The sequence below is a fragment of the Leiobunum rupestre genome, chromosome 3, assembly GCF_980474605.1.
Source record: "Leiobunum rupestre chromosome 3, qqLeiRupe1.1.hap1, whole genome shotgun sequence".
Lineage (NCBI taxonomy): Eukaryota > Metazoa > Arthropoda > Arachnida > Opiliones > Sclerosomatidae > Leiobunum > Leiobunum rupestre.
The window spans coordinates 38048508-38074734 of NC_143386.1; the positions used below are offsets into that span (position 1 = coordinate 38048508).

At 36.6% G+C, this 26227-nt stretch overlaps 2 protein-coding genes and 2 non-coding genes across 4 annotated transcripts; 3 read left to right on the forward strand and 1 right to left on the reverse strand.

Annotated features, from left to right (window-relative positions):
• Positions 1-2778: 2778 nt before the first annotated feature.
• LOC149951677 (uncharacterized) lies at positions 2779-5624 on the forward strand. The gene is made up of 3 exons (XM_090169643.1): positions 2779-2834; positions 4476-5161; positions 5269-5624. Exons 1-3 carry the CDS (start codon positions 2779-2781, stop codon positions 5622-5624), a joined length of 1098 nt encoding a protein of 365 aa, XP_090025769.1.
• On the forward strand, positions 3490-3654 carry LOC149951678 (U1 spliceosomal RNA). Its single transcript, XR_016480143.1, has one exon. It is a non-coding gene; the product is annotated as a U1 spliceosomal RNA (small nuclear RNA).
• A 1466-nt stretch (positions 5625-7090) lies between the features above and the next one.
• On the reverse strand, positions 7091-7253 carry LOC149951679 (U1 spliceosomal RNA). The gene has a single exon (XR_016480120.1). It is a non-coding gene; the product is annotated as a U1 spliceosomal RNA (small nuclear RNA).
• A 14870-nt stretch (positions 7254-22123) lies between these two features.
• Positions 22124-25251, forward strand: LOC149951680 (uncharacterized). Its single transcript, XM_090169645.1, has 3 exons — positions 22124-22360; positions 22450-22575; positions 24214-25251. Exons 1-3 carry the CDS (start codon positions 22124-22126, stop codon positions 25249-25251), a joined length of 1401 nt encoding a protein of 466 aa, XP_090025771.1.
• Positions 25252-26227: the final 976 nt, after the last annotated feature.

Here is a 26227-nt window from a genome sequence, read left to right on the forward strand (position 1 = left end):
TCCCCAAACTACCAAAAGTTAAACACTCACTAATCATAACAATGTTCCACCGACTTCCAAAATCGACGCCCGGTTTTAAAACCTTATAAGGTTTTATGTTATAGACAGGGCTAAAAACACATCCACAGCCTTCAAACTGACCAACGATACTCTTTCTTGAACCAAATTGTTTGTATCAACTTAATTATGAAACGTGTATTTTAGACAACTAGTCATAATAGCCTGGTATCGTCCATGTGTGTGTGTGATCGGGTATGACTGGGAACGCGAAATAACGTAGCGAAGCGGGGAAAAGTCCTCTTAGTTTGCGTTGTGTAGATCATCAAGAGCGCTATACAACGGCAAATTGCATTGGCAACACTGGTTGAAGTATATTTGTTTTTCCAGTGCGCGCATGCGTTTTTCGGCCTCCCGGCTAGAAACATAGACAATAAATATAAAAATATGGCCGAACGACGTCGAGAAAATACGACCATTAGGCAAAACGGGTTTAATGTCTAGTCAAATTTAAAGATAATTCATAAATAATACAAAATCTAGTTGCAAATTAAGTTTGTACAATAAAATAATTAGCGATTTGACCTGTATGTAATTGCAATTTTATTATTTCTGGCTATTTCGTTCTCAATTCATCGTTAAGACTTGGAGGCTTTTGTATATATAACTATTTTGCTTTTCAAACGTTGTAAGTAGAGGAGAGGCCGGTGTAATGGTTAAGGACGAGTTCTATCTGGCTGACGGACTTGCGTTCCGGTCTCGCTTTCGCCATTGTATTTTTTGATATATTTTTTCATATTAATTTTACTTTCAGTTTTAACATTTTATCTGCTTTTTCTATCAAATAATTTATATTACTTAAATTCCTCGAATTCATTATTTTGTCGTTTTAATTCATTTTGGGCGCCCAACGCCATCTCGTTACAAAACAAATAACTAAGAATTTCGGAATTGCTATATTGTGCAATTATAATAGTTTATAATAGTATTTAATTTCAGTAGTATTTACAAAGATATTATAAAAATATTAAATTACACTCTTTAAATTAAAATAACTACTAACAATCTGAGCAAACCAGCACCTACACACGGGTACACGATTCATATTACAAAAATTTATTTTTGTTTCCTTGTACTATAAAGTCTTAGTCATTTTTTACAGTGTAGCAGGAAAATTAAAAACAAATAACAAAAGTATATTAATGACTTTTTTAATTAATTAATTAATTAATTAATTAATTAATTCCGTTCGCTGATCCTTCGTACCAAACTTGAGAAGAAAAATACAATTTTACTTAATGCCGTTCTGACCACTTCCAAGCCAAAATCATTTCTAAAAGATGAAGATTATTCTGGTTATAAGAAAATAATAGATAAAGAAAGTTAGATTGTATTAAATAAATTGACCAATAAACCAATTTCTCGTGAATAAAAAAACAATCTTGCCCGTTGTCTCGCTAGATAGCACAAGTTATTTAAAACTCCTTTCGAATGCTGCAAATGGCAACGGAATAGGCGTATCAATGGCCGAGATTAAATAAGCCGAGTGCCGCCATTTTGAACTGACCGCAATCTTGAATACAAATTACATAGAACTCGAGAAATTAAACCACATAATTTTCGATAACCCCAAGTTATCAGAAAATAACATCGTCTTTAGTTGGTAATAGATGCCCTACTTGGCCCCATCTTGTTCAAGAGTGTCATCATTTTGAATTGACCGACATTTTGAAGAGATAGAACTCGATAGACTGCTACACTAACAAGGTGATTTTCACCGATTTTGTTGAAACTAGGTGTGTAGACAGTTGGGTAACATGAAATTTCCTCAAGGGAAAAGTTGCAATAGTCTTCCGTTTTGCCATGGCAACCGAAAATGTTAGTCAACTTCAAACGAAAATTTAACAAAAATGAAAAAAGGTCAATTTGATCAAGTTTTGGTAAAATATTTCTATTTTGTGTAAAAAAAACAAATTTGGGTATATGCTTTTATTTTTTAGGAAATTTGATAAAAATTAAAATTTCGACAACTATTTCGATAAACCTTACAATTTGGATATTTTTAAATTAATTTCATTTAAATTTCATATAAAGTAAAGTATTTTAATATCTAAAATATGGTTAAAGTGGTTATATAAGATGTAAATGATAATCTTCGACCAATTTTATTAACTTCGAGAATAATGGAATAAATGTGATATATTTGAAGGGAAACGATGTTTAAAGACTAGTTAGAGTTTAATTAAGCTTCATATTGATTGAACGGCATTTAAACACACAAGCTGGCCACTAGTATGGTATACTAACCATGTTTGTTCAAATGAACACAAAATAACTATCACGTTTACCAATTTTCATTATCGAAGCAAACAATTCCCTGCGCGATATAATAAGTTTCTAATTATATTTCATAAGAAATTCAGATTTTCGAAATAATTCGTGATAACCAATTTTTAAATTTACTTCATACCTAAACACATAAGTGCCTCAAACTTAAAATACTTAAAAACAATTGATTTATTATTTATGGGCCTAGGTGTGGTATTTCCCCCTCCATTTGAAACATTTACGTCCAAACGCGATGTTACGCGCAGCTACTGCAAATCAAGCTTTAGAGTTATAATTATTGAAATTGGCAAATGTTTTTTCAACACATTCTTTAAAATGGTACTTTGATATTCTATATTACTTTAAATTCTATCTTCTGAAATTTCCAGAAATAATAACTCAGAAATTTCAATTAAATCTGGTTCATTAAGATTTGCGTGGTTAAAATTTAATATGGCAATGATGGCCGAAGGAAGCATACTTGCCTTGCGTCGCTGCAGTAATGATCTGTAAGGAGGCATGCTAGGTTGAGATTACTTCCATTGCACGAAGGAAGAGTTGATCAATTTAAAGTAGCGGGATTCTGCGTACGCGCTCAACCATTTACATTCGTAAGATAAAATTACCATGTACATGCATGGTTCCAGTCAAACAGGGGGCTACATCGAAAACCTTGGAGCATCTTTGCTCAATAAGTGTAACATCAATTTGGATATGATGCAATTTTAACTGTACTAAACAGTGGCACACATTTTTACTATGGAACATGTTTGACCTGATTAATACTGGCGACGCAACTGCGCGAAGAAAGAAGCCCCCATTTTTATCTTGTATGACAGCTAAATCCTTGCAAAATCACCAATAAATACATTTTCTATAAATAAATAAATAAATACGAAGCTGTACAAAATAATTTCTTCTGACGCGACAGATTATTTTGCTTAATTTAACGAAGCACTATTCTTTAGACTGATTTCTATTTAAATTTCGAATTTTTCCCAAAATTATTTCAACTTAATCTTTACAATAGGTCAAAAAACGTAAGGAAATATCTACGTGTTATTATTTGACCTTCTGTCGTTGTATATAGAGATATTAAATAATACCGTAGGGGATTAGAGCTTGATTTGGCGAAGATAAATTTGCCCTCTAACAGATTACAACATACTTACTTGGCGCAGCCTTGATCTCGATCAGGTAGGAGACAGGCTTGGAGATGGTCCTACCATTACACTGTGGGCGGGACTGACTCTTACCACTCGTTGCAAAATGCGACTTGCGGGACGTGGAATTTTTGGTAGCGGGGTCTTGCGTTCGCGCTCGACCCTAATCTCTAATACAGTTAAAAAAAATGAGATGTAGGTTCCAGTAAACAACCATCTCTCCTTCTGTGCTCTTCCTATTGCGTAGCGAAAGCGGGAACCATGAATGAAGTATATTTGCTTGCCCTGTTACAAGATTGGCCAGGACAGACAAAATACCATGGAACTATTTAACCCATTAATATGCAACTCCATCATTAGCCATAGTATACTCGTGGGGCGGAACCTATTTTCGCGGCTCACGAGGGATTTACTTTTTAAGCCAATAAGAACGAACTCGGAAATGATGTCATTTTAGCTAAAAACTGTTCACGAGATGCGAAAAACCACGAACTGTCTTCTGACGAATGGTTCGCGTTATTTTGTTTAAAATCGAAAAGCGCGCGTCCGCCGCGACACCTGGTGAGAAGTGGGTGAGACAGAAAAACAATGTAAAAGTGCGCGCTGCTGAAGACGCGAAAAATATGTTTTGCACGCGCGGCGCGTTCCAGTTATAAGAGACCTAAGCCTAAATTGCGCGATTTTAAAAGCTAGGATAGTTCGCAAATCGCTCATACGGGGTTAGGGGCGCTGGCGGCAGCCCGTAAGATGGCGGCGAAAATTAAAATCCAAACACTTGGCGTTATTTTTCGTTTGAACTTTTTGGGTCAAAAGCTATATTTTCAAGACAAAAAAGGTACGTGTTAGTATATTGAACGTCTTGTTAATCTTTTGATACGGAAATAAGGCCATATTTGGAAAAGCTTGGCCGTTCCCCTTTAAATAACAAATGCTCTTCTATTCTAATAATACTATTAAATAAATACCTTAATCTATTTAATGAAATAGATTATTGATATATACTGCAAAAAGGCGAGGCTTTGTAAAGCACTTGGCGGTCGTTTATGAAAATACTCACTACAAATACTTCCTCAGGAATACGGCTACGGACTACATCCGAAGTAACAATGGTCTAAAGCAAGGTTGTCCTTTATCTCCTCTACTATTTGCTCTTTTTCTCGCGCCATTGGAGCAAAAGTTAAAGGAAACGGCCACTGGATTCCATTTGAAGCACGCGTACTACAAGGAAATTGATTTTAGAATTGCCGGTCTTTTCTTCGCGGACGATATTTTTAATATGGCAGAGAGACCCACGGACTTGCAGAAACTCCTCAATGTGTGTGGGAACTTCGCGATTGATAACGGACTTCAGTTTAGCGCCTCCAAATGTAAGATAATGGCCTCAGGCGAAGTTGCCGGTGACGTTCAAGTCAAGTTCAGGATCCAGAACGAGGAAATCGTGCGAACACATTCGATTGAATATCTTGGCGTTTCGTTCTCTACAAGGTCCGATTACTTGATACGGCAAGAGGACAAAGTTTGCCGTAAAGCGGGAAAATTGATGGGCGCTGTAAAACACAAGGTCGTGCACCCATACAATCGTTACACTGTTACACGTACCATATGGAAAGCAGTTGCAGTTCCTGGTCTGACATATTCGAACGAGGTGCTTTGTTACTCTGCCGATGTAAACCGTAAGCTAGATCAGACACAGTTCTCACACACACAACAGCTGTGGGTGGAAACTTCCTCGCGTCCCACGCGGCGATCAAGGGTGAACTTGGTTGGTCCCTTTTTGTAGAACGTGAAGCTGCGGGAAAACTACTGCATTTGGGTCGACTTAGGTTTATGTCCGAAACCCGTCTGGCCAAAAATGTTTATCAATACCTACGAATGACCGGCCACAAGATGAAATGGATAAATCGATTGACCTTTTTGGATAGAAAGTACGGTCAAGGTCACCGTAGACAGAAAGTCACCAATCTTCGTGAATGGAACGCGGTAGTCCGCCGCTCAGTAAGGGACTCGGCAACTGGCTACTGGAAAGATGAGGTAGCGAAACACCAGAGTTTGGCGATTTATGTCAACAAAGAACTCCCTTCGATGGAGAAGTTTTACGGCAACGACCATGGAAGCCATCTTTTGTTTCAAGCGTGAACTGGTTCTTTACCAACGTTGTTCGTTTGTCACAAATTTTTAAAGGGGACCCAACATGCCGACTGTGTGGCGCGAAATCCGAAGACCTACAACACGTGCTGTACGAGTGCGCGGAGTTATCTGAAGTGAGGAACGCGACGAGGATAGCTCCGATGGATTTGCTCTTGTGACTTGGTTTCGTGTCACCTCCTTCTTATACGCAAATAAATGGAACGAAGCAAATTTTACTCCTATGGACGAAATTAAAGCAACGGATCCCTTAACTTTGAATGTGGATCTTTCGCTTATTGAACTTTCGTTATAAAATCTAAATCAATGCTTAATGTAAATTGTATTTATGCATTTTGTGAATTGTGCTCGCGAATCAATTATGGTTCCTCCCTGTTGTAAAAGGTATTTTAGGGTGAATAAATATTATTATTATTATTATTAATATAGCCATCACCGCTCCATAACGCGCCATTTTAGGAACTATCGCTTCACCTGCTTATAAAGAATAGCCGAGTTCTACTTTGATTACGTCACTAAAAATTGGCTCCGCCCCACACGTCGCCGGAGGTGACCTAGCGTATACCATTTGAATATTCATGGTTTAAATAGATTCATGACAATACTGATAATAATCCTTACTCATATCAAGTCAGCCATGACCTCCGTTAAGAGAGCAAAAATCTCTCTTTTCTTAAAGGCTGGTTTTCACCAAAGATAATAGAGACCCCGTACCCTTTACTTAAAGTCACGGTTAGCTTAGACCACTTCCAAAGGCGGGGATATTTCGGTTTCCGCCGGAAATATAATCCGCGAAATAAAGTTATCTATGTGAAATATTATTAGATTAGAGTTAGATGGAATTTTGTGTCTGACACTGATCCGAAGTAAGAGCTCTAAAGGTCTTGTCATTTGTAATAACATCGGCTTCTGCATTAAAGAGATCATGGGAACCCTGTTTTAAAATATTTTAGAACTCAGGACTAACGATTAATCAGAAAACGGCTTTATGTTCTATATAAATTAACACGATGATTTTACCGCTCAAGCTGGAGGGCAAGGTCTGTAATTTTTTTATTGATAATTTTCTTTAAACCCCGATAGAGCACTAAGGCCATCTATTGATCAAATAATAACGTATTCAGTTGTTTATTAATGTTAAATGCCGACCGCTTAAATATTCCCATTAAAGTTATCGTACCGAAGCGATTCAATTCCAATAGCAGTACGAATTAATGTTAACTTTATTTTCACTTAGTCGAAAACGTCACGACACCCTGCGCAATAGAAGGACACAACATATTTCCTGTATGCTTCCTTTTTTACACGTGATTGACATCATAAATTGATAATGCATATTACCCCCACCTTATTGTATTCTTTAAAAGGTTCTTAGACCGTAGTGTCAAATACCACTCTATCACAAATGTGTTTCAAGAGGTAGATTAGTTTAGGTTTATCTTTGGATCATCGAAGGATGGGGTGGAGCGCGTACGCAGGACCCCACTACCAGAAATTATACGCCCCATCTATTACAATTTGTGAAAGTGGTTGAAGTCAGTCGCACCTATGTGCAATGGTGCAACCTCGTCCAAGCCCGCCTCCATTCAGATCAAGGCCGCAACGACGCCAGGTAAGTATGGTTTGTAGAGATAAAGGGAAAACATTGAGTTTTTCAAGGCCAACTAAAAAGCGACATGTGACCCTTTAAATATTCGAAATTTTTAATACAAAAGAGCGTTTATACTTTAAATAACTTTGCAAACACACGAACTAGATTCTCAGCAAGAGACTGTTGAAAAAATAAACGGATACCAATTACACGTTTCAAAGATGGTTTACTGTATTCAATTTCGATGTTCTCATCGGGATGTGGCGATAATTTTACCTTAAGATGCAATACAAAGTGATAAAACGGGTAAAACTTGCGATTTTCGTTCTGCGCACTTTGGAATTACCTGGGAGTGTTCCCTATCTCTTGTTAGGGTAGAAAAGGGAAGAATATGGCAGAGGCAGCCAATCAGGTCGCTGTTGTAGGAGTCCGTGAGGAAATTTGGGGAAATAGCGCTTCTGTTATCCATTTTCAGCACCGATGTTTTCAGTCGAGTGAGGGATAGGCGACGGAGTGACAGTCATCTCGGAACTAGGTGAATGAGTGGTTGCAGCAAAAATAGTTTTTAGTAGGGCAACATAAGCGTGTATTGAGGAGGAGGACCCAACGGGTGGTGGGTGTGTTGTATAATTCCCAACTGAAGGGCTGCAGAAGCTCCAAGAATTGGAACCCGATTGTCGGTGGTCACGTAAAATGTGAAGACAGATGTAGCAGTGCGTGAAGTCCAGGGAATGTCGATAACGCCCTCCATAACAACAGAATGTCCAGAATAGGCTCTTACTTTGAAAACTGGTGGACGTAACACAGGTTGGGATGAACGTGTTTTATAAAGCTGAAGCGGGAGTATATTAACCTGAGCGCCCGTATCAATTTTAAAAATTGTAGGAGTATCAATTAAGTATATACAGTCATAGATTTCATCATCCTTCATTGGGTGCTTAATAAAAGGATCCAGAGTAAGGCATAAACAATGATATTCATCGTCAAAATGTGAATACTGTGAAGTAAAGTCTGGTTCATAAGAAGGCCCATCATATTGAACAAAGTATGAGAGTTGTTCAGGAGGAGGATCTTGTACGAGTTCTGATTCCAAGAGTTCATGGGCTGACCGGGACACAATGCCCCAATGACCCGTTCGGTGACACTTCAAGCATGTCGAGAAGCGTGCAAGACAAGGGCGAGATCCAAGAGGAGTGTGGCCACAGTTTATACACATAGGGGCGTAGAAACGTGCAGAAACAGGAGGTGTCGTAAAATTGGTTGGACGGGAGACAGCGCCAGGTAATTGGGTGCGGAAAGCGCGGGGATGCGGATGCCTGGGGTTAGTGGTGGAATGGTGATTAAATTACCAAAAACCAGGGTGATCAAGTGGAGGTAAATACGGGCTGTAATTTAGAGTATGGGCCCGAAAAGGTGGACGATGAGGTTGTGGTTGAAAGTGAGTAGAGCGTGCCCATGTTATTTTCAATGGGAAAATATACATACTGTGTTGTCAAAAACATTTTCGGTTGCCATGGCAAAACTAATGCTCATTGTAATTTTTCCCTCAGTGAAATTTCATGTTACCATAAGGTCTACATACCCACCTAGTTTCAACCAAATCGGTGATTATCACCTCGGGTAGTCTCCTCGTTAACTAATACGAGTGTCTCTACCCTTAATAATGTAATTGAAGTGGTGATTGAGGTACCAATTCCCAGTCGTAGTGATGACTCCTTACAAATTAGTTGAACATTATGGTACTAAATAGGTGGAATGTTATCGAAAGCAATAGGCTAGGTATACTGGGTAAAATTTCTTTCGGGGAAATATTTGAGCGCCATCAAACGGTAGAAACCTTTCAAAATAGTCACGTGGTTATAAAATTGCTTTGAAGTTTACCGTTATTCCAGCTTCATTAAAAAAATCTTTAAAAGTTTAGTTAAAAGGAACCACCTATGGACTGCATTGTAAAGGATGATAAAATTGCCGAATAAGTAGATAAGGCAATAATGGACTTCTAATTCTTCGCCAATTTTATCATCCTTTAAAAGTTTAGGTTTTAGAGAACTCATGCTTAAAATTGGTGGTTAGTTAATTTTTTAAATATTTATACTATTTTAATAGAGAAAAAAAATTGTTCAACCTAAAATAACGACGGCTCGGACATTAGTATTTTTATTGTGATAGTGATGTTAAGTCTCTGACGAGAACACGTTTTTAACCTACGCTTAGTGAAGCAGCCCCTAAGTTTTGACCACGGCCAACCGCGATCGCAGAAGGGCGTTATAGTAGTTGGCAGTGCTATGACGAATATTCGGGAACATTTTAACAAGTTAGCTAAGATGAAAAAAATGTTCCGCGAATGAAATTTACTCTGTCCTATAAACTATTTACTTGTTCCGGAGTAATAGCGTTGCAATCCTCCCCAAAAGCGAGAGTAAGGCAATGTAACTGATAAAATCGTCTGCTTATTCAGAATTTGTCTGCTAAAAATCATTAGGGAAAACATTTTTTACCCGACTTGAGCCACTCCTCACATATAATAAGCAGAAAACGATGACATGGAGTCACTCTTCTTACCCTAGTCATATCATATTATCATATCATATTATCATTTATTTTTGTGAAATCAAAATGGTTATATTTAATTATTTTGAGCTGATCATCGGTCATAGAAACTGATTGTTCTTTAAAACTTGACGAACCAATGAGATAACGTTGCCAACACGTTGTTGAAATGTTTTCTCCATTCCCTCGAAGCAATTTTGTTGGCGACTAGTGTTACCTAAATAACTATATATTTAAGTATTTTGAGCTAATTGTCAATCCATTCTTCAAAACTTGACAAACACTAGCTTTGGCGTGATAGTTACCCGTTGTTTGGAATGTTAACTTCCATTCACACGAAGCAACTCGGTTTGTTCATCGTATTGGGGAGCATTGTTTTGTAAAACTTCGGTGTGTTTGAAAACTTGGTAGAACTATTAATAGGCTGGTTAGGAGATCAATTTTAATTCGAAAATTGTGGACACATAGAAATAAGGAAGTGTCTCTTCTACCGGCACTATTATACTTTTAGTAATCGTTCAGTTTAATTAAATTTTGACGTGACCGTTGAATGGTCGCTTGTATCGTGCAACTCTATGCATTTACCTATAAATAATTATACCGATACTCTGAAGTTGGCCATCCTAACGTTATGGATATTGAATAATTTATGCTCCTGCAGACTTTGTACCCTAAAAGTCAAATAACAGCGCTTCTAGCGGCCAAGACGTAAAAGTGTTGATCCACCATCGAATGATCTATTTTATTTTTCCGTTAACGGAGATTGACGTATTTCTCGTGACTGCGAAAATCGTAAAAACTTGTAATTCGCATTTTAAAAATAAGATATCTAAACTTAAAGTTTATCCCAAATTACATATAGCAGCATAAATACTTCAGTATAATGTCTAGCTTTCTAAATTAAAATGTTTCGCCAACGTTTAAATCAAATTAAGAATTCCTGTTGCTATTGTGGCGAATATTATTACAAAATGTGCCTTCATCATCCTGAAGCTAGGACCTGTACACTATACCGCGTAAATATCGCATGGGAGCCGTACCCTTGGAGCCTGTACCGCCGTGTTTTCAAAACGTTGCAACAGCTTTGCTTTTCCAGAGTATGTTTCAATAACAACCGCTTCAAAGCATTTTGATAGCTTTACGAAATGGAGATAAGCAGAGCAAATATCGATTTCATCGAAGGCAAATTTTAGTTATTTTATGAACTACGATGGAAAGCCACGAAGAAAACATCAAATTAGATCAAGTTGACGAATCGGTAATAATTTCACGAAAAAAAGGAAAAGTAGGTCTAGTTCATCCGAGTTTGATCTCTTTAGTTTGCGTTTTAGCGAGCGCTACACTTTGTACTTTAGCCGCGCTTCAGTTTCGACTGTACCCTTGGCTTCCACCCGCTCAAGTGATTCTACTTAGTCAAGGAGCAACATTTTGTTTCAATTTACCACAATGGATTCGTCTCTCCCGATTCAGCAAAAAAAGACAAACGGAAACGAAGGACAGAAAAATTTACTTGTACTTGATTTTGCATTGCGTAATCAGCTTATCAATGGCACTCTTATACAACCAGGCATTGAAGTTAGTTTCATCGAGCGTAGTTTTCATTATTACCAGCTTTGGACCGTTCGTAGCGTTGGTTTTGAGTAGAATCATATTTTCGGAAAATATCACTGGGCTAAAATTGATAGCGTTGCTCGTTACCGTTGTCAGCGTTGTGTTGACGAGTTTAAGTGGGGATTCTCTGTCCGCCAACGGAAACGCGTCCCAGTTTTACACAGGAATAGCATTCTCAATTGGATATTGTCTCGTGGTATCGCTAATGTTTATTTCGTGGAAGAAAATGTCTACGTTAAACGCGAATTTTGTGTGTGTGGTACAAGGTGCTTCCCTCTCTATGTTGGCTGTGACCATCCTTTTAACCAGTGACACTTTCGTTGTCCCCCAGTGCGGTCTGCCTGCAGTCATATTGCTAATTAGTGGTTTATTTAACGCCTCGTTTTCAATTTTGATGTACAACGCCTGTAAATTCGGCGAGGCTGGGAAGGTGTCAGCTATGATGACAGCTATGGCTATCGTTCTTTCGTTGGTGTGGGAAGTGCTGTTCTTCGGTATAAATCCTCAACCACTTCAGTACATTTCTTCTGTTCTGGCCCTAACAGGCACCATATTAAACGGGTTCGATAAATATATTACTTATCCCAAAATTCTTACCAAGCCTTTGTAACGTACTTTTAGATTTGATTGGTTCTTTCATCAAAATTATAAATTTCACTGAGTGAATTCGTTAAATATTTTAAGGGCAAGTTACGATAAACTCAAGTGAATAATCGTTGAGACACTTCTGACATTTTGAGAATAATGGACCACGTCTAATTCGAAGTTTTCAAAATTCATAATGCACAATGTTTATAAGACGGTGATTTTATCGCTATTCATTTTCAACTATAAAATTTTAACTTTAACGACTCATACATTTTTATTACGTATCCTTAATCAAAAATGCCCCTAACAGAAAAAGTCTAAGCAGTAAAATAAATTCAAATTGTGGATGTTTTACTGACCGTCTCGTTTCAAAGGGGTTTTTTTTGCCTGCTGTTTACTAACGCTGATTAAGATAACCATTTTGAAGTCAGCATTCGCAACCCTAATTTTATAATTCGAGATGAGTGTCGGCTTAAGCAACCATCTACCGACCTCAAGTGAATCGGTCTTAGGTCGGTGAAATTAACTGACATACCGCTTGGCAATGTACGACTGATCTTGAGGACGTTTTAACCGACTTTCCCGTTTTTTTTTGTTTCGAATTAACATTTTAAAGTCGTCATTAACGACCTTAACGTTGATATCCGAAATGTCGGGTTAAACAACTATCTGCCGACGTACAATAAATGTACCTCAAATTTTGTTTATCAACTGATTTGCAGATAGTCGAATAGTCGACTCAATCTATTGACGTTTCTACCGACTCAGGAATTAGTTTCTTACTGAATGCGAGTGGCTAAATAAGATAGAGGATATGTTATTTGGGTAAGCGTCAACGACAATTTTCCACCCACATAAGTAGACACTTTTACGTAGTTGGTGCGACAGATGTCATTTAAGTGACATCTATATTTAAAAATTAAAATTCATTAAAACAATCTAATTAAATTAGTTAAAATAATAATTTAATGTGATTAATTTGATTGATATTCATCAACCTTTAGTTTTAGATATATTTTAATTTATGAGTTAACAGTTATAGCCTCCTGAAAAACGTTCGCTAGCCTTCTACCATACAAATTCCTTTCGGTCGCGTACCACGTGTTTAGTCTAGTTCTCACTTGGCGAATAAAACCGTTTATCCGCTGTAAAAATACGCGCATGAATAAAATTTGCGAAAATTTTCAAATCGCGTCTCCGCGTTTCGAAAATAAGACTAAAATCATAAACGTACCCGTGACTGGTAAATTTAATAATATAATAATAATAATAATCAGCTAGGCTAATATCCAAGGCACCACCTAAGCCTTTGCTGTAGCTACATGTATTAATACGTTCTATAGCTTTGTCACAAATGCTTTTGTAAAATAGGTAAGCGAAATAATCATAATTATTTAGGTTTGTAGTCAGTTTTCCTTCTCTAGGCCCCCTGGGTACTCTATCACATTTATCTACCAAATATTTACTCAAAAAATTAATTTTTTAGATGGAAATATTGCTGTCGTTGCTTACTTGCAATTGATATAAGTTTCAACTTAAAGTTTAAAATTATGAGAACTGTCCTGTAATATCATAATATTATTATTCTTAAGAATTTTAAGTTCATTTTAGGTTTTCTTTAATTTATGGAAATGTTTTTGACGCATTTTTTCAAAAAGGTTTATTTTATGTTCTTCTGTATATTCCTGATTTTTAAAAGTTTTCAAAACAAGCTGCCACTTTTTTAAAACTCAAAACTCAATGATTTAGCTCCTAGAAAAAAACAACCGAAACTCTCGGATGTGTTTGATTATTTGTGTTATATTGTGAATTGTTCAAACTCTAAACTTAAACAGCCCTTTGCAACTCGAAAATTAAAATTCCCTTTGCATCTAAACCAAACTTGCATTAAAAAAATTTTATTCAAATTAAGCGAAATAAAATTTCAAAAGAAACTAATTTTTCATGTGATAAAATGTTCTTATTATGAAAACCAGTTTGTTAATAAATTTATTTGCATAAAAATCAAGAAGTTATAAATTTTATAACAAAAATGGTTTCTTAGTGCAGCTGAATGGTGGCGCCTTGGATTAATAATAGTAGTTTCTACCTGAATGTATCACTTGGAAAAAATCTGAAAAGCAAATGACTTTTGCGACAGCAGCACCGCTTCGGCGAAGTCAACGGAGAATTTCCGAAACTCCCGTAACACGTAGCCTTCTACAAAGCAGAACCCGTAACAAGCACTTAGGAAATGCACGCGGAACGCTAGAATGATATATCCAGGTAGGAACTACTATTATTAATCCAAGGTGGCGCTACATAACAGGAGGAGATTTATCCTATAACTTAAAATCTTGAAACCAGTGTGAGAAATAAGGTTTAAATAAGTTTAAATATTAGCTGGGCCCATTTAAAAATTAATTGATCGGGATGTTAGTGAACCTGGTGACCACTTAATTAATTACAAGTTTTTCCCTTCAAGATTTTAGCTCATTAAAAAATACTATATTAATCCCTAAAATTGTTTGGTCTTTGCGTCTATGATGTGTGCTTGCCAAGCACTAACCTACTAAGCCTATGCCCTAGCGCATATAGTCAAGAATAGATAATTTGACCATAAATTATAAAAGCCTGATTTTGAAGGTTAAAAATGGTAAGTGGCCAGCGGCCAGTTTTTTAATTAAACTACCTACATGTAGGCTCTACTGGCCAAAGGTCCAGTTTAAAAAAATTCATTATTTCTCAGCTGGCTTGAGGCTAGAGGTCGGGGATGGTTAACTTTTATTCAATAGATAAAGCTCTCAAAATTATTCGTAAAACGTTTTGATCAAGTAATTTATATTTCTGTATTATCCGATAAATTTTTTGATAAATTTGTAAAATTAATCGGAAAAACGACGTTTTTTTCGATAAAAAGCTCAAATGTTTTTTAATAATTTTCCGAAATATTAACCGGTAAATTTCTTTGTTTAAATTTTTTCCCCGAAAAAATCAATTTAAACCTGGATAATGATTAACCATTACCGACCTCTACTTCTAAAATTTTTATATTTTACAGCACATTTGTATCACAAATTTCGAATAATTAAATGGTCACATACCGCTTTTTGGTTTGCTTACAAACAATTAATAATATCCCTCAAACTACAGAGATCATACTGACGTGGCGTCGCTGCGACCTTGATTTAACAGGAGGCAGGCTTGAATGAGGTTGCACCATTGCACTCTGGTTTTATTGACTCCAACCCATTTTGCCAATTGCAATAGATGCGGCGTATAATATCTAGCAGTGGGGTCCTGCCGCCTGTGTTACTTAAATTGTGGAAATGATAAATACTGACCGCGAAAAACATATTAAATCTTTCATGATGGAGTGATTGCGGAGTTATAAGTGTCGTTCAATATTAGACGGTAGTCATTAATTTTACTTCCTTGTTGTCAAGACAACCAACCTTACAGATATCAGTTTAAATTCATCAACCTTCAATTTATTGACTTCTGATTGGTCAAATCTGGTCAAATCAAAGTTATTTGAACTAATATTATGGCGATTAACAACTTTCTAATTGGAACCAAATCCGTAAGCCCAAACGGTTCTCGAGATGACCTTGAAGGCATGAGTAGTAGGAAAGTACCGGTTCAAGCCCAAATAAAAGGTGAAAGTTCGGTAGGCTGCAAAGAGGTTGGGAGGTTGGGAGGCTGTGAGGCTGAGAGGCTGGGAGCCGTTAAAGACTTAGAGGGACTGTGAGTCAGGTAAAGGCTGTGAGAGGCTGGGAGGCTTCGTGGTGCTGCGATAATGGGAGACGCTTTGGCCATTGTAAGTCTACGGCTGTAGAGTAGCGTATTTCTCCATCTCCTTTTTGGGTGACACACCCCGCTTTTGAACACCTGAAGAAAAGGAGAGGGGAAACTTGATTGAAATGAAGCGCGTACGATTCTACAGTACAACGGTATTTAGTATTCCTTACGAGGATAGAGTTAACTACGATATAGAAAATAAACAGTATTTTAATATGCTAATAAATTTAAATTTCGAGCCGTTAATTTCGCCAGTCATATCTAAATGGCGAAGAGTATACAAGGAGGCTGCGTGAATCACCGCAAAGAGGTTACAAGGAGGCAATTTATTGTGCAATGTAATAGTATAAATAGTCGAGAAATCAGAATCGGAAAAACATTCAAACACATTCAAAGATGGAACCAGCAAGTATATTAACATTTATTTTTTTCAAAACTTAGCCGAGTGAACATACTAAAATATATTTTTATAGGACTGAAAAATATATTGTTATTGACTTTGAATTTCAGAATGGACGTAATGGAGAGAAAGTTGTAAAAGAGTTAGCGGCCACGTCGGTCGAGACGGCTCCACGCGTCGCTTCGTGGTATTTCCTTCCCTCATACTCTCAAAACGAACTGACCCGTAGCATACAACGGCAGAACACCTGGTTAGAAGAGTTTAACCATGGGTTAAGTTCGGATTTTGGATTCGTCTCATAAGACAGACTAAAAGAATGTATTACAATGGCTGTGAAAGATTACCAGCGTGTATTTTGTAAGGGGGACGAAAAATGTTTATTTTTATTGGAAATAATAAACCGTGAAGTTATCAATCTAAATGGAGTTACATCTTTGCCTGGAATTATGGTTAAACCTGATATAATGGCGATTTCATGCGGTATGTAAACTTGCTTCATTCCTTTCATTTCGACAACCACCCGCCGATTAGGTTTGTTGTAATAAAACTCGACCCTCGAGTTAATTCTTTGCCCGTCATCTTCGAGTGACATAGTAATTCTTCGGTAGAGCCGTAATATCCGGGAGGTATAAGTATGCTTATATCACGCATTTCATCTTCGAGACCTCTCTTCACAAAATTTTCGGCGTTGATAGACTGTGTTTTAGTCTTCTTGGGTATAGGTTCTTCCAAGGAGTCTATATAATCTTCTACAGTATTCCAAATTCGAACTAAACATTCTTCATTAACGTTATTCCACGTTCTAGGATAACTTATTTCAGCAAGTCCAACTTCGTACGCTCCCTTAAGTTTTATTGGTTCCGGTAAATACGTCCTGAACTTGCTTATAGTGTTGTTCCTGAAATAACCTATAGATGAGTCCGAGGGTAACGTTATATAGAAACTCATAGTACTACAATTTCTTGCACTCTAGAGTCAAAATCTGAACTGTGACCACGCCAAAGTACAAAAAGCTCTTTCGTTACGTCGGGTTTAGTTCTTTTTCTCAAAACTTTATCTATTTTAAACAAATAGTTGTCGAGGTCTTTCCCGATTTTCTGTATTTCCTAATTGTAGAACAAACCCGAAATGATTTCAGTCTTTAGATCCTCCAGCTTATATACCGGAGGGTCTCTCGATAAGCGATCCACTACTTTGAATATTTCCTCGGTATAATTGGCTTTGTAACCCTTTTCGAACGTGGTTTTAATCTTGCTCATACAAACCAAGTTACCTATAGCCACGTTCACACTATGCACTTTGGAAACGTTTTGAAACGGTTTCGAAAGATCAAATTCAACATTTTCGGAGTCAACTGTAATAAAAGGCATACGATAAATACAATCGACACCAAAATTTTACAATTTGATATTTCAAAACCGCTTTAAAACGTTTCCAAAGTGTCCAGTGTGAACGCGGCTTATTTCAAATGAGAACGAGACTGGGGGTGAAAAATTGACTTTCCCGTATTAGCTCTCCCACAATTGTTTCGAATTTTCATTCTACACTTCAAAGGGTTTGCATTTAATAGATTTGTGGTAGTTGTTATTATAAACTTCCAATAAATCTGGTAAAATGTCGATATATTTGTGCGTATCTTTCTACGTAAAATATCGATACATACGATACTTAAATGTTCGATTGAATCGTTCTATAATACTAGATTTTACTTCGGAGTGCGTTGCGAAAAACTTGATTCCTCTACGTTTTAATTCACCTTGAACTTCTTTGCATAGAAACTCGTTACCGTGATCAGTCTGTACAATCTACGGCTTTAATTATAATCCATATCAAGTCAGCCATGACCTCCGTTAAGAGAGCAAAAAAAGCTTTTTTTAAAAGCTGATTTTCACCAAAGATAATAGAGACGGTTGGGTTCGACCACTTCCAAAGGCGAGGATTTTTCGGTTTCCGACTGAAATATAATCCGAGAAATAAAGTGATCTGTGTGAAATATTATTAGATTAGAGTTAGGTGGAATTTTTTGACTGACACTGATACCAAGTAAGAGCTTGAAAGGGCTTGTAATTTGTAATAACATCGGCTTCTGCATTAAAGAGATCATGGGAACCCTGTTTTAAACTATTTTAGAACTCAGGACTAACGATTAATCAGAAAACGGCTTAATTATCTATATAAATTAACACGATGATTTTACCGCTCAAGCTGGAGGGCAAGGTCTGTAATTTTATTTATTGATAAATTCTTTAAAACCCGATAGAGCACTAAGGCCATCTATTGATCAAATAATAACGGTATTCAGATGTTTATTAACGTTAAATGCCGACCGCTTTAATAGTCCCATTAACGTTATCGTACCGAAGCGATTTCTCCGGTAGTAAGTGGGTAAACGCTATTGACTACGTGCAAGTCATTGAATTCCAATAGCAGTACGAATTAATGTTAACTTTATTTTCACTTAGTCGAAAACGTCACGACACCCTGCGCAATAGAAGGATGCAACATATTTTCCTTTTTTAAACGCGATTGACATGATAAAGCATTTTATTCTTTTGTAGATTCTTAGACTAGAGTGTTAAATACCATGCTATCACAAATGTGCAATGGTACAACATCATCCAAGCCCGCCTCTTTTCAGATCAACGCCAGGTAAGTATGATTTACAGAAATTTAGGGAAAATATTGAGTTTTTCCAAGCCAAATAAAAACCTGCATGTGACCTTTTAACTATTCGAAATTTTTGTTACAAATGAGCGTTTATACTTTAAATAACTTTGCAAAAATAGGAACTAGATTATCAGCAAGAGACTGTTGAAAAAAAACGGATACCAATTACACGTTTCAAAGATGGTTTACTGTATCCAATTTCGCTGTCTTCGGGATGTGGCGATATTTTTACCTTAGGATGCAAAACAAAGTTATAAAACGGGTAAAACTTACGATTTTCGTTCTGCGTACTTTGGAATTACCTGGGAGTGTTCACTATCTCTTGTTAGGGTAGAAAAGGGAAGAATATGGCGGAGGCAGGCAATCAGGTCGCGGTTGTAGGAGTCCGTGAGGAAATTTGGGGAAATAGCGTTTCTGTTATCCATTTTCAGCACCGATATTTTTATGAGGCTACTTGGTGTAGAATACTATCACGTACTATCTATTCGGAAATTTTCCTAAAATTTCCTTAAAAATAAAAGCATTTACCCCAAATTCGTCTTTTTTACACAAAATAGGTAAATTTTTCAAAATTTTGATTATATTGACCATTGTTTGACCAAGATTTTGTGAATTTTTTTTCATTTTTGTAATATTTCCGTTTCAAGTTGCCAAAAACATTTTCGTTTGCTATGGCAAAACGGAAGACTATTGCAACTTTTCCCTTGAGGAAATTTCATGTTACCCAACTGTCTACAAACCTAGTTTCAACAAAATCGGTGAAAATCACCTTGTTAGTGTAGCAGTATATCGAGTTCTATCTCTTCAAGATGTCGGCCAATTCAAAATGGTGGTACTCTTGAACCAGATGGGGGCAAGTAGGGCATCTATTACCAACTAAAAACGATGTTAGTTTTTATAACTTGGGGTGATCAAAAATTATGTGTTGTAGTTTCTCGAGTTCTAACTATTCAGGGTGGCGGTCAGTTCAAAATGGCCATTGATACGCCTATTCCGTTGCCATTTGCAGCATTCGAAAGGAGTTTTTAATAACTTGTGCCATCTAGCGAGACAACGGGCATGATTGTTTTTTTATTCACGAGAAATTGGTTTAATGGTCAATCATTTAATACAATCTAACTTTCTTTATCTATTATTTTCTTATGACCAGAATCATCTTCGCCTTTTAGAAATTATTTTGGCTTGGAAGTGGTCAGAACGCCATTAAATAAAATTTTATTTTCCTTCCCAAGTTTGGTACGAAGGATCAGCGAGCGGAATTAATTAATAATTAAAAAGTCAATAATATACTTTTGTTATTTGTTTTTAATTTTCCTGCAACACTGTAAAAAATGACTAAGACTTTATGGAATAAAGTTGATACAAACAAGTTAGTTCAAGAAAGAGTATCGTTGGTCAGTTTTAAGGCTGTGTATGTGTTTTTTGGAGCTGTTTTGCAAAAAATGATATTGCATGGATATCCAAGTTTGAGTCAAAAATTTGACATCGCACGTATCCGAATATTAAAAAAATTTCAATTGCATAAATATCTAGGTTTAACCGAAAATCTTGCACATATATTACTTATAGACTCTTAATAGCGCCTTCCCAATCAACCACCATTACCTTACAGTCTACGGGGAGGGTGATGAAAAAACCGGTTTTGGGGGGATGAAATTCGGCGGTAGAGAGCTGGCTCGTTGGTTGCCTGTACGATAATGGCGGCGTCCAGTAAACGTTTCTAAAAAGAGTGTATACCTATATATCTAAATAAGAAATAGCTTTGGGACATCCAAACTTCGTTAGTTGCTTCCCCGCAAGCTAAATTAAAATGAGTCCCTAATGTCTAAATATTCAAATTTCCAGTATAAAATTAAAAATACTAAATTATAGCGTAACACTTTGTTTTATATATGATATTTAATTAAATACTTGTTTATTAAATGATGTTCGGTTAGCCCACAATCCATCATTATAATAATAATAATAATAATAATAATAATAATAATAGTTTTTTATTTGCATAATTTGATTAGTTACAACAAGAGTGAAGGGCTAAGTCATGGTATGACTTTTAAACCCCAGCACAGAAATTTTGTTTACTTCTTTTTTTGTATTTACAAATATATTATTTTCTCGAACAATTTTTAATATGTACCTAAGTTTGAAGATATTTTCACCTTTTTTTTCTTACACCATTGTGAAAAATATAATTAAATTTTAGTTGAGTGCCGGATGAGCTTACATATAAAGGTTTTTTGCATACGTGCATTATATTTAGGTTGGAACTGATATTATTTTGAGATTGATTCTCGAACAATTTTTTTATATGTACCTAAATTTGGTAGTTTACACAATTCAAGAGAGTTAAATTTTCTTACACCGTTGTTAAAGATAGAATGAAATTTTAGTTGAATGCGTGATGGACTTACATATAAATTATTTTGCATACGTACATTATATTTAGGTTGGGGCTGATATTGAAATATATTTAGTAACGGATTTACTAAAGACTTGTATATAAATAGCAACATGCTGTAGTAAAATATTTGATCAACTTTAAGTAAATTAATTTTTTTATACAAAGGTTCAGTATGAGCAAGATAGGGGGCGTTATCCATAATTCGAATTGCTCTTTTTTGAATTATGAGTAGTCTATTGATATTGTACATTGAAGTATTTCCCCAAATAAAAATACAATAAGATATATGGGAATATATAAAAGAGAACTACAATTGTCGCATTATTTTAAAGTTTAACATTTCGCGGTATCGTCGTAATAAATATGTACTATAACATATTTTTTTAACAACAGAGTTTACATGCGAGTTCCAAGTAAGGTACTTATCGATCCACAAACCAAGGTATTTGACTTCTGTAACCCTTTTTAAGTTTATACCATCTATTATTATCAGTGTTAAGCGATAGGTACAAATATCTAAATACCGATGTATCTAGATACGTTTTTAGGTATTTATTTTTAGATAATAGATCCATTTTTTAAAAACGAGTACTACCTGATTAAAAAAAAATTATATATTAAAAAAAAAACCGAGTAAAATTTCAAATGTAACGGTAACTATTCCCGCTGTAAACTATTTTTTTCTAGATTATTTTAATGTAGTATCTAACTTTCTTTTTTGTAACTGACTCTGCGAAAGTCTTTTGCCTATATCTTTTTTTTTACTCGGTTCGTTTTGTAAAATATTATATAGATATTTTAAAGGTACAAAGTTTATTTTTAAAACTTTACTGCGTAATCGCGTTGAATTGATTTCAAGTATAGTTTTCGTTCGCAGCTCGGCTGCTGCAGTTTGATCTATAATGTCTGACGACGACAGTTATGTTGAAGAGGCGACAGCTAATGCTGGAGATAATAATAAAATCGTTGTAACAACGGAAAGCGAGACGAAATCAGTGCCGTATCTCCTGGACGGAGAGTTTATTCTTCCGGTAGCAGAGACTAGTACGTCGATAAGTGTACGATGTTTGAAGTGCCCTGGTGATAAGGTTTTGAAAACGAATAGAACGTCTACTGGTAACCTGCTCAAGCATGTTAGAGTAAGTTGTAATTGCAGCTTTATTACACGCGCCGCACATGCCCGAAGTTCTCTCAAAGTCAGACTCAAGGCGTTAATTTATAATTCTAGAGAAAACACCCAATGGTAATAGGAGAACTCCAAGAAAAAAAAGCTGCTAAAAAGAGGGGTGCAGACTCTACTGATAAAGCTGCAAGTTCCAAGCGTGTTTTTAACTATCCTCCTACTAAAGATGAGGTAAGCATTCAGCCTTTTTTATGTAGAATCTTGGTAACCATTCGGGGATTTTATAAGGTTTAGTGACCCTGAGGTGACCCCGACGCCGAAGTAATTAGTCTGCGTCGATAAGATAATGCTTAAGTATCGATATGGCGTCAGCGCTGCGTCTCTATTCTAAATACATTGCCGTAAATGGCCGGCGGCGTCCATTGGCGTCAAAACGGCTTTCAGAACAGCGACGGCGTGTCGGCGCTGGACTCTACCCTGAGGACAACTTATTTTCCCTTCGGTTTATCTAAATACGACAGGGCGATTGCGCCCTGCGCCCTAGCCTCAACAAGCGGTTTTGCGCCTTATTTCAGGACAGTAAGTGCCCATAATATGTTTGTCCATGGCGCTTAATCAACCAATCTCTCTTAGCAGTTCCCTCGTCAGTTCGGTTCTGCTCTCGAGGGAAACTAGCGCGTTAACATACCGTTAGGCCAAATTAATCGGTTAACGTAGCATTTACAATATTAATATCAGCGCGACGTCACCAATGCTTTTTCCCATTTTGTTTGTTATACTGTTTTCAGACGTGTAGTACACGGAAGTTTAATTTTTATAATACATTTCAGTAAAGAAAATTAACGTACATAGCCCGCTTTTATAAGCGTCGTCATGTTGTGTGCTATTTTTCTGGCAGCTGCAGACCGCGTGTAAATATCAACAAAAAAGACGGTTCGCTTTTATAGCCTAGATAATGGTTTAATATACTGTATTTTTTCCGTGGGTAAACTATTGTTAGAATTTCTCTAAATTAAATAGCCAAGACAGAATAACAATATAGCAGATTGTTAACACCTTATAGAGCTTAAGTGCGAAATATAGAAAACTAATTACTGACTTTAGGTACTCGCGATATTTGTTTAGTACCCATCTTGCGACGACAATAAATGCTTCAAGTTAAATGTTGTGTGTAAAATGTTATGAAGTTGGTCATATCAGAAGTAAATAAAGAGAAGTGAATTTGAAATCAGGATCAGTGGCGTAACGACCAATTTTGCCCCCCCCCGCAGGATATCAAAGGGCCGTTTATAAAAACATTTCTTTCCAGGTTAACATGATTTGCACCCCCCCCCCCTCGAACCTCACAGCGTTTTCAATTGTTCTGATTCACCCCCCCTGGCCTTCTTCGATGGACCCCTACTTAAAACGAAAGGGCCCCTAGTTTGTCATGCGCCGCCCGACCCCGCGGTTGCGGGCTCTGCTGGTCCTTAGTTACGCCACTGATCAGGATACTTGGTTTTAACCAATGTATTCATCCGCGATTTCCCGCCACAAATGATTGGAGTCAAGGGACGTAAAGAAGTGACTTCAAACTCATCTTTGAACCTCTCTCCTAGTAACATTTTAGTAGCCCTAGCAGCTAGGGTTACTAAATGTTACTAGGAGAGAGGTTCAATGTTACTTGATTTTACGTCCGAACGTAATTAAAAATAAAGTAAAGTATAAATTTCTAATAGTAAGTTTAGTTGTTTGAATATAAATGAAGTTTAGGAAGGGAGCTCTTTGAGGAGGGGTGAATATGTCTAAAGTGTCGTTTTTTGGGTAACGTAATTTGTAAATAAGCCCAATTACGGCATGTCTTTGATATCGGAAATCTGTTTTCAGTAGGTGGACGAGGTCGTGATGGATTACATTATATCCGAAATGCGGCCAGTATATACAGTGGAAAAGCCTTCATTCCGACGAATGGTTAAACTTTTATCAGGTGGTATAGAACTACCTTATGGTACCTGTTTCAAGGGAAGACTCTCCGAGAAACGACAATCGATGGAATATGATTTGAGAGTTCAACTTTCTGAAGTCAATTACGTTTGCACAACCGCTGATATTTGGAGCTCGAACCAAAAAACATTCATGGGAATTACGGGACACTACATAGACCCTGCAAATTTGAAGCGTGTCTCCGTTTTACTCGCCTGTCAAAGAATGAAATTCAAGCACACTTTCGTCGAAATCGCTTCGATGTTATTTGTCGTTTACTCCAACTTCGGGTTGAGTGTTCCAAAATTAGTAGGAACCGTGACGGATAATGCGTCGAATTTCGGAAAAGCGTTTCGGGTTTTCAGCGTTCCTGACGATATTCCCAACGACGAGCTTTGTTTCCTTTATGACCATTATCAAGAAAAAGTAGACGTACAGATCTTTCCAGATGTTTCATTGGAATGGGATAGCATTCAAGACTCCAGCCTACCCAAACACTACAAGTGCTTCGCGCACTCTTTAAATTTGGTCGCGACAACGGATGCCGAGAAAGCGTTAAATGACGTCAACTACAAGAAAAGGTACAATATGGCCATATCGAAATGTTGCACTATCTGGAATAAGATAAGTCGCTCGACAATATCATCCGATCATGTCCACGAACTTCTTCCAAAGCGACTACCAACTCCTTGCCCAACTAGGTGGAATTCGTTTTTTGATTGTCTGACGGAAATTCTTAACTCTAAAGAACATATGTCTGCTATTTCCAACATTCTTAGTGAACCTCAGTTAAAAGCGGCGGACTTCGAATTTCTAACGGAATACCTAGCCGTTATGCGTCCGATTGCAATTGCCTTAGATATACTCCAGGGGGAAGAACATTGCTACCTGGGATTAGTCCTTCCGACTTTGTATCAGATAAAAAGTTTCGTTATCCACTCTTAGCAATATAAGAAAATGTTCGGCATTGCAAAAATCTGTCATTGAAGGCTTAGATATCAGGTTTTCAGAAATAATGTCATTAGATAACCCGCAGAGTAAGCCTTACATTTTAGCGACCGTATCTTTACCGAAGTTCAAACTACAATGGTTGTCTATAAGTGACCATGGAGATAAGTTAGAACAAGTAAAAAATATGTTGGTGTCAGAAGCGATTAAATTATCAGGGATGATCTCTACATCGGGAGATTGCAGGGCTACTACGGACAAAGTAGAAACGACAGCTGTGTCAGATGAAGTAGACTCATTTTTTTCTTTCTTAAACAACAGCGAAGAAATGACTTCCAATGAGTCTACTTGCAATATAATAACCATGCAGGTTCTTTCTTATTTAGAACACAGAAAAAGAGATCTAGCCATATTACATCAATATCCGGTAATCAAGGAAGTGTTCCTCAAGTATAACACTATATTGCCATCTTCAGCCGCCGTAGAACGAGCTTTTAGTTCTGGAGGTCAAATTCTTACTCCAAGGCGCAATAAACTAGACGATGTTATGTTTGAAACAATGTTAATGTTAAAATATAACAGAAATATGTCACCTTAATGGTATTCAATTGCTTATTACCTAACCTATGTATATTGTAATGAACTAAATACGCAAAAGGTCAATAAAGAATAATCTTGTCATTTGTTTCGAATATATTTAAAAAAACTCATCTTCATTTATTTTCTAAATACTTTCCTTCAATTCCTGTAATTAGAGTTAAATTCAGTTTATAAACACCCTGAAATTAACGTCTTGGGCTTCACGTTCTGTATCAGCTTTGTTTTGAAAGTTATTGATTTAGAAAAAGTATCTAAATTGTACACATATCTAGGTACAAATATTTTACCTTTAGGTATAATTATTTTATCTCTAGGTAAAACTCCTTCTTTAACTAGGTACTATATTTGAAGTTAATAGGTATTTCAGGTAACA